Below are 9,364 nucleotides of genomic sequence, written 5' to 3' on the forward strand. Positions count from 1 at the left end.
TGGGGTGGAGGGGTGGGGGGGACCGATTTTTAAAAAATGGCTGGACATGGCCGTAAGTGGATTTTAGTCAGGCCCACTAATCGGCCCTCATGTGTGTGACGTGCTCGCGAGGCGGCCAAATTTCATCTCAGCCTACTCGGTGAAAGGCTTCTTTCAAAACAAATTGTGTCCGGGAGGAAAATCAAGCTGCGCGCAGCACTCAAGTATGACACTGGCACATCATGCACTTCCCTACTTCCGGAAATACGCCGTAGCAAACCTGCGGTGCAGTGGTTTGCTGGTATGCTCTTATTTTGAAGGCAGGGAAGTGTGAAGGAGTGGAGTGTGGAAAATAGGTAACTTGTTGCTTGCAGACTTGCAGACCCAAATAATTATACAAAGTGACAAAACCAACCCCATGGCTCGCAATGGAAGTAAGTACACGCAGCTGGGTTGTTGTGTCTTTCACAACTTAATAACTTGGAGAAGTCTCGGAGCTCAGCTTCTTTTTATTGCGTAAACGGCATTCATTCACAGACGAGTTGAATCACTGATAACACTTGAAATTATATCACTCCGCGCACGTCGCGGTGCACTGAGGAAATCACAGGGCAAATAACTACGCCTGGAAAAGTAGGTCAATACACTACATGGGTAAGTACATGTACGTGAGTAAGTGGCGCGTTTGAAGCGTGTCCAGCAGCGGTTTGAATAGTAAGGTAGCCAGCTCATTGTCTTTAAATAAACCTCTTAGCATCTCGCACATTTTTTTTTGGGGGGGGGGAAGACAATGTTTACGAATATGGCCGGGGGGTCGCGGCCGGAAGGGTACCCAGGTCAAGGGTGGAGGGTCGCGGCCGGACGGGCAGAAAAGGGACAAATGCCCAGCTCTGAATTTAGCGGTATAGGTAAAATGGATGGATGTACAATAACAGCATGAATATTGTCACCTTCCTAAAATAATGACGCAAGTCATTTTTTCCGTTTTCAAGAAAATGCGAAAAACTAAAACAAATACTGATTATATTATATTTATTAATAATTTCATTTCAGAGGTAGCATTGAACGATCTGTTTAGCAAAGGATGTAGAAGATTTTAGCAGAGATGGCCAGCATCCTGGGGAGATGTTTAAGTGAAAAAAAATTGACAAAATGACAAAATAAATACAAAGTGACAGGATCACCATATGTGCTTGGAACATACAACAACATATTTTCATCAACAAAGGCACGGCAAAGAATTAATGAACCTCACATAGCATGAACATGAACTTTGGTCTGTGACATCATCAGCAGGTGCGAAGGACCCGAGCCAATCTGGACAGTTTAAAAAATTTCAATGAACATTCTATCAGTCCGGCCCTCGACTTGTCACAAAATTTTTTGTTTGGCCCTCCGTCCATTTGACTTTGACACCCCTGCTTTAAAGCAATAAACAAACAAAACAATAATCAGCCGCATGTAAATTCATATTACCTTGACCTTGTGTTTTGTTTGTTAATATTATACATGTTGTTAGGATTAAGGTCTAAATCACGATACTTACCCTAATTATCTGACTCCAAATTATTTACCATATATTTATTATTTGAACCGACATTAATCTTAGCTTCACCTTACCTAACAATTATGCGTGCTCGTTCCGTAAGAGAGAAGACCAGTCTCAGATGACGCCTTTTCCTGTGCACGTGACTCGCTGGGTTGTAGCTCCGGAAAACACCAAGTTATCTGCATTCCAAGAGGCCGGGCCTTCAGAGAAACTGTGGCACCTGGTACCATTATCTGCATTCCAAGAGGCCGGGCCTTCAGAGAAACTGTGGCACCTGGTACCATCAAACACACTGTGTTCCTCTGAGTCATCCTCTCACCCGATACTGCATTATCAAACACAACCTTGAAACAGATGTCCGCTGATAGTGTAGTGGTACACACGCCTGAGTTGTGTGCGGGCAGCGTGGGATCGATTCCCGCTCAGTGACAGCGTCTATGTGTGCCCTGCGACTGGCTGGCGACCAGTTCGGGGTGTAGTCTGCCTTCGCCCATTGACGGCTGGGATAGGCTCCAGCAACTCCCCGCGACCCTATATAGGATAAGCGGTTTGGAAGATGACATGACATGACCTTGAAACAGCTCTACTTCAACTCATTTGTAATACAACTTTGAATCATTAATAAATGGTTAACATACATGTATATGTCTTCACAAACTAATAATAAAACACTACAATGTACTGTACCATTATTTTTTTTCTCAATATCTTTTTCCGATACTGAGATAATATACTCCGAATGGTCGATGCAAACAGTGAAGTTCATTCTTTGAGAGTCTCTCGTTACTCCATACAGTGATCCTAGCATAAACTATGCACTGATAACAGTGTTATCAGCGGGGAAAAATAACGGAAGTCGTCAGTAAAAGTGGCAACGCAAGATGGCTGCCCCCTGGCTTCAGCCGTGAAGGGCCTTTAGATAGACCATTAATATGTAAATCCTTAACATACAGTCCATGAATCATAAAAAAAAATCCAGCATTATTGTGACTACTTGTTTGGGGAGGGGGAATCTTTTGAAGAGGGCATATAAGAAAAGAAATAGCTCCGGTAACGGCACAAGGGTTATGTGGGTGTGTTCAAGCAGTCGCTCAGCCAGCGACATGGCACCTCCAAGAGGCCGTAAGACAACACTATAGTACTGTTTTTGTTATAGTGCTTGCATTAGATTGCATAGAATGGTGTAAGCATAACTGTCAACTTCTAAGTTTTCCTTGTATTTTATACGTTTTTTTGATCATTTCAAATTGTGTACGCCGTATAACAATTTTTGTACGGGGATTTTTTTTTTTTGTTAGACCGATTTCGTCTTGCCCATTTCTGCTCTAATTCGGATCGTCTCGGTCACTGGTAGCAGACGACAACCTTATTTGGTAAATAAAATAAACTTGTTTACACAAATGATCTTTGTTCTTATTCTACATAGTCTGTCTTGCTGTGAATAAATAGGTGCCGCGTTGTGTTTGTAAGGTTTATTATCGCTTAATAAGGGGAATTGTAATCATGAATAAGGGGACCAATTGGCTGAGGTTGACAGGTATGTGTAAGTGTACTGGACCTGATTATGTGGCCAGATGGTGTTGGTTCACAAGTGAATGAATTAATTAATATAATAGATAAATAATAACACACAACCTTTTCATATATCACACTGTCAATACATGTTAGTATGTTCCACAATACAGTAAAAAAAATAGAAAATACTGCATAGTTTTGTACCACCCCGTCGATCACCTTCGATGGTTCTGCTTCAGGAAACAGGTGAGCTATGATTGGTCGTTACCTGAGCCCCGAGCAACTGTGATGTCAGTTTCAGTCGACAGAAGTGACAATGGCCACCCCTGAGATGGCTAAAAAAGGGGTGCATTTTGCTGCTTAACTCATATTCCACAAACGCAATATGAATCAGAATGCCTGTTTAAACTAGTGGGCCTGCATAGAACATAGTCTTGAAATAAACTGTTCTGGTTGACTTCCCCTTTAAATGAATGCACTTGCACAATGGTTGTGTGTTACCAAACAGGTGTGCAGGGAATTGTTAACCCACACAAATAATTATGTGACACATACGGTATGCCAAATAGGGAGTTTCCTCGACTGCGCTGATATAACACTCACATGTAATTGTGACGGATGGCAGTTGAACGCCATGCCAAGGATAAAACCGGCGCCACCTCCTCCGACAGTCACACTGTTAGCCTTAACAGCAAACCATAAAGCCGAGCGGAGTTGATCTTTCTTACGGAATTTGTTCTGGATTACGTGAGTTTATCACTATGACAAACCAGAGCATTAGCCTTGTTATTGTCATGGTGTTGTCTCTGGCCATTTTCATCATCTGCTTGGTGTTTAGTTCTCTGGCCGGACAAGGACAATGTAAGTCAACTGCCATTTTTATATTATTTTGCCATATCAGTCGTAATATTGCATGTTAATCAGTAATCAGATGACAGCAGCCAGCACCAGAAAGTTGAGGAATGCTCATCAAACACCACAGGTGAACAGGCTAATTGGGAGCTGGTGGGTGCCATTATTGCATATAAAGAGCATCCCTGAATTGATTAGTCATTCGACAGGAAAAGATGGGGCTAGGTTCATCTCTTTGTGAACAACTGCATGAGAAAATAGTCGAACAGTTTAAGGACAATGTTCTTCAACGTACAATTGCAAGGAATTTAGTGATTTCATTATCCACGGTACATAATATCATCAAAAGGTTCAGAGGATCTGGAGAAATCACACCTTGAAGCGGCAAGGCAACATTGAATGCCCGTGACCTTCGAAGTGGAAAAGTGTTCTGTGGTCTGACGAGTCCATGTTGAAAATTTTTGGGGTAAATTGTGGCAACCGGGCCAAAGAGGAAAAGAACGATCCGGACGCAAAATTCAAAAGCCAGCATCTGTGATGGTATGGGGCTGTGTTAGTGCCACCGGCATGGGTAACGTACACATCTGTGAAGGGACCATTAAAGGGGAAGTCAACCCAAACATATTTTTTTCAAGAATACGTTCTATGCAAGCTCACAAGTTGAAGCAAGGTATTCTGATAAATATTTCGTTTGTGGAGTTAATCCACTCGTGTTTAGCCATCTCAGGGGGCGGCCATTTTGTCATTTCTTTCGACTGAAAAGGACATCACAACTACCCAGGGCTCAGGTAACGGGCAATAATGGCTCATCTTTAGAAAACAGGCGAGCTGTGATTGGCTACCTGAGCCCTGGGTAGTTGTCATTTTCAGTCGACAGAAATGACAAAATGGCCGACTTCTGAGATGACTAAAAAGGAGTGGATTTTGCTGCTCATATTCCACAAATGCAATATTTATCCGAATGCCGTGTTTCAACTAGTGGGCCTGCTGGGAGCACATTCTTTAAAAAAATATGTTTGGGTTGATTTGCGCTTTAATACTGAAATGCCAAACCACATTCTGCACGTGTTACAAGAGCGTGGCTTCGTAGTCAAAGAGTATGGGTACTAGACGGGACTGCCTGCAGTCCAGACCTGTCTCCCATTGAAAATGTGTGGGAGACACATTCAACCCCTGGATTCACTCTCCGTACTGCACCTGGACAACTCAACCCTGCACATTATGAAGCGTAAAATACGACAACGTCAAATAAGGATGGGAAAGAATTCCACCTACAAAGCTTCGACAATTAGAGTCCTCAGTTCCCAAACGTTTATTGAATGTTGTTAAAAGGAAAGGTGATGTAACACAGTAGTAAACATGACCCTGTCCCAGCTTTTTTGGAAAGTGTTCCAGCCATAAAATTCTAAGTTAATTTTTATTTGCTAAAAACAAATTTCATCAGTTTGAACATTCAATATTTTGTCTTTGTAGTGTATTCAATTACAAACAGGTTGAGCATGATTTGCAAATCATTGTATTCCGTTTTTATGTCTATTTTACACAAAATCCCAACTTCAGTTGAATTGGGGTTGTACAATGGCTAGAGGTCCCGATGCTTCATCAAAACAGTGTTATGTAAGCAGGAGGACCTGAATCATGAAAAAAAAAAAAAAAACAGTCCCTAAAGCCTAAAATGTTCAAACTTTTCACTCCCTCCAGATCCCTTTTTGGAGAGCACTGGTAATATTTCGGAAATATTTGCAACCCAGATAACACCATCCGGATGGACCTTCATCATCTGGTCCATCATTTATATCTTTCTGGCTCTTGTGATGGTCTATGTCTTTGCGGGCTTCTGCCGAAAGTAAGAAGCCCCCGCCCACTTACCAAAAAAAAATAACGAAAACGACTTGCTTTCATTCATGAATAACGTTATTTCCACCAGAAATGCATTCGGCCTGATGTACTGCTGCCCCCCGGTTCTGTCACGTGGCTTCTACCTGACTTGGTGCTTGAATTTTGGCTTCAACATTGGATGGTTGTTTTTGTGGGACAGAAGGTAAGACATTTGCATGAAACAGATTCTAATGGTATGGAGATACATTGAGCTAATAAGTTACACAAAACATTGTGGGGTGACCACATCAACTTTAGTTTTTGTTATTTTGTTTACATTAACACTCATAACGTTGTAATGTACCCTTTCACAGGCTGGTGTCTGTCGCACTGGCCTTCCTCATCGTGGTGACTGTCACCAACTTCATCATGATATTCTTCTCTTGCTATGGCCTCCATATTTACGGCGCCTGGCTCCACAGGTTCCGCAGAGTAGACCTCTGGCTTGTGCGTGTGTTGGTGAGTATCGTCACATATTAGTGTATGAATACCGGCGATTTAACTTCAACATTTGATCTCGTAGGTTCAAAACGGAATAGCCATATACGCAACATGGACCACCATCGCCACCCTCCTCAACCTGGCCATTGTGCTCAACGAGTATGCTAGCCTGTCCCTAACATCTGCCGCCACGGTCTCACTCTCCATTTTGGTAGTGGTGGTGTTAGTCTGGTAAGTGAAATAACATCATCCTGCAGACTCTCTCCTGGGATATTCTCATGATAACTTGTCCACTCGATTGAAGGTTTATCACGGAAAATTTCTTCTTGGACAAACACGTGCGCTACATCCTGACCATCTACCCCGTCATCATCTGGGCGCTGACTGGGTCCTACACCAAAAACTATGACGCCGCATCGCCTGGTCAAAATGCAATATTTGCTGGTTAGGAAGTTCTCTTTCTTACCTTTTTGCATAGTTAACAGATCAGTATACAAAATTATAACTACAATCCGTTTGAAAATGACATGTTATGTAAACTTGACCTTTTAACTCATTCACCGCCAATGACGTATTTATTTGTTTTTCACAGTCCAGCCATTCAATCCCAGGAACTTTTTTTTTTTTTCACAAAATTTTTCAAACGTTAGGGTAAAAGAGGGTCTGAAAATGTCTGGCAGTGTGAATGAGTTTAATAGCTTCCATAAAATCAAGTGTGATTTTAAACAGCCATATAAATTAGCCTATTTCCGTTCGACACTCTTCCACTCTGCAGTTGCCCAAAGTGAGAGGTGCCAAGCAGGTGTGGGCATACTTATTGCCCCCCGGTTTGGCGACTGTACATTGGGGTTCACCCCAGTTGACAAGAGGGTAGCCTCCCTCCGCGTGGGGGTTTTTGCCGATGGACCAAACAGCAGTTTAGAGTACCCACCCTTTTTGGAGCGCGCCCCCTAGGGACTCCATCATTGTGCTGAGGGACGTCAATGCTCATTGATCGTGTGTACAATGACAGTGAGACCTGGAAGGGCATAATTGGGAGGAACGGCCCCCCGATCTGAACCCAAGTGGTGTTCTCTTACTGCACTTCTGTGCTCGTCACGGATTGACCATAACGAACACCACGTTCAAACATAAGGGTGTCCATAGGTGCACTTGGCACCAGGACACCCTCGTTCGCCTAACCAGTGTACATGTGTTTTGTGGACTTGGAGAAGGCGTTCGACGGTGTCCCTCGGAGTTCAGTCAGGTGTGCGTGGGGAGTATGGGGCACCGAGCCCCCTAAAACGGGCTGTTCGGTCCCATTTGGTTTGGCCCGCATTGGTGGCAGTAAGTCGGATTCATTTCCAGTGAGGGTTGGACTGCGCCAAAGCTGTTTTTTGTCACTGATTCTGTTTATAACTTTTATGGACAGAATTTCTAGGTGCAGTCGAGGCCTTGAGTGGGTCCGATTTGGTGGCCTCAATATTGCACCTCTGCTTTTTTGCAGATGATATAGTACTGTTGGCTTCTTCAAGCCGCGATCTCCAATTCTCACTGGAGCGGTTCGCAGTCAAGTGTGAAGGCGGTTGGGATGAAAATCAGCACCTCCAAATCTGAGACCACGATCCTCAGTCTGAAAAGGGTGGTGAGCCCTTTCCAGGTCGGGGATGAGATTCTGCCCCAAGTGGAGGAGTTCAAGTATCTTGGGGCCTTGTTCATGAGTGAGGGCAGGCTGGAACGGGAGATCGGCAGTCGGATTGGTGCAGCATCTGCTATGATTGATGTGGACTCTGTATCGGTCTGTCGTGGTGAAGAAGGAGTTGAGCCAAAAGGCAAAGCTCTCGCTTTCCCTGGCGATCTACCTTGCTATCCAGCTCCCACCTATGGAGCTGTGGGCCGTGACCCAAAGAACAAGATCCTGCATATAAGCAGCCGAAAGGAGTTTCCTCCACAGAGATAGGGTGAGGAGCTCGGTCATCTCGGAGGGACTCAGAATCGAGCCACTGATCCTCCACGTTGAGAGGAGCCGGATGAGATGGCTCGGGCATATGAGGACAGGGGTCACTAACTGCGGTCCTCAAGGGCACCTGTCCTGCAGGTTTTCAATCTCTCCCTGCTGTAACACACCTGATTCAAATGATCAACTCATCAGCAAGCTCTTGAGAAGCCTGATAACGATCCTGATCATTTTAACTGGTGTGTTACAGCAGGGAGAGGTTGAAAACCTGCAGGGCAGGCGCCCTCGAGGACAGGAGCCCTCGAGGACAGGAGTTGGTGACCCCTGGTTTAGGATGACTCCTGGACGCCTCCCTGGTGGGGTGTCCCGGGCATTTCCCACCAGCAGGAGGCCCCGAGGATGACCCAGGACACGCTGGAGAGACTATGTCTACCGGCTGGCCTGGGAACGCCTTCGGATCCCTCCGGAAGAGCTGGATGACGTGGCTGGGCTTCCGTGTCAAAGCTGCTGCCTCCGCGACCCGACCTCGGATAATTGGTAGATAATGGATGGATAGATGGATTGATGGATAGCCAAGGTTAGTGGTTAGTGTCCGTCACCGATGGACACCCGTTTTGCTGACATTAGACAATAGGCGGGAAACTTAAAGGGACAATGTGTACAATGTTTACATTTTTCAATCATCATTTTAAAAACCCGCTATTCATTTCAACAATGTGCAAAAAATATGCTCTATTTATTTGTATGTAATCGTAGGTGAAGTAATAATGTAATTATTATTATATTACATCGGGCCCCCCCTACAGGAGACTGCCATGTCTCTCGCCGCCATCTTTCTGCTAAGGGAAGCCAAAGGAGACAAACTTATGTATGAATGTAGTATCAGTATCACTGCTGCATTCGACACATTGTCCTTTAAGGAAAAAGATGGATAAAACACAGATGGAAGTGTATTTTTGTTCCTTCTGTTTAAGTCCGAACGGACCGCACAGTCCATTATTGACGGACAGCCGTTTTGCTGATGAGAGACGGAAATGCGACCCAAACGGCATTGACTGTATGTGTATAGCAGGTGGCGGTATGCACCAGAGAGAATCATGAGTTTCTCAGGCTGACCCTCCAGTATCCACACCACTTATCTAAGAAGTAATATAGTGAGTATTAATAAATTAGCTTTGAATACAGAGACAGTTTTACAGAGAGGTTCTTGTGAG

The 9,364-nt window shown here is 44.3% G+C and overlaps 1 protein-coding gene across 1 annotated transcript in view; it reads left to right on the top strand.

The window, feature by feature from the left end:
- The first annotated feature begins 3,757 nt into the window (after positions 1-3,757).
- LOC147127703 (uncharacterized) overlaps positions 3,758-9,364 on the top strand; it is a 6,549-nt gene continuing 942 nt past the window's right edge. Inside the window, exons 1-6 of the mRNA XM_086020735.1 lie at positions 3,758-3,904; positions 5,597-5,741; positions 5,823-5,936; positions 6,088-6,232; positions 6,297-6,445; positions 6,519-6,658. Coding sequence (XP_085876861.1) covers positions 3,805-3,904; positions 5,597-5,741; positions 5,823-5,936; positions 6,088-6,232; positions 6,297-6,445; positions 6,519-6,658 — 793 coding nt within the window. The 5' untranslated portion in view covers positions 3,758-3,804. The remainder of the gene's footprint in view (positions 3,905-5,596; positions 5,742-5,822; positions 5,937-6,087; positions 6,233-6,296; positions 6,446-6,518; positions 6,659-9,364) is intronic.

The sequence above is a fragment of the Filicampus tigris genome, chromosome 21 (genome assembly GCF_054856515.1).
Source record: "Filicampus tigris isolate MCC_2025a chromosome 21, RoL_Ftig_1.0, whole genome shotgun sequence".
In the NCBI taxonomy this organism is placed as follows: Eukaryota; Metazoa; Chordata; class Actinopteri; order Syngnathiformes; family Syngnathidae; genus Filicampus; species Filicampus tigris.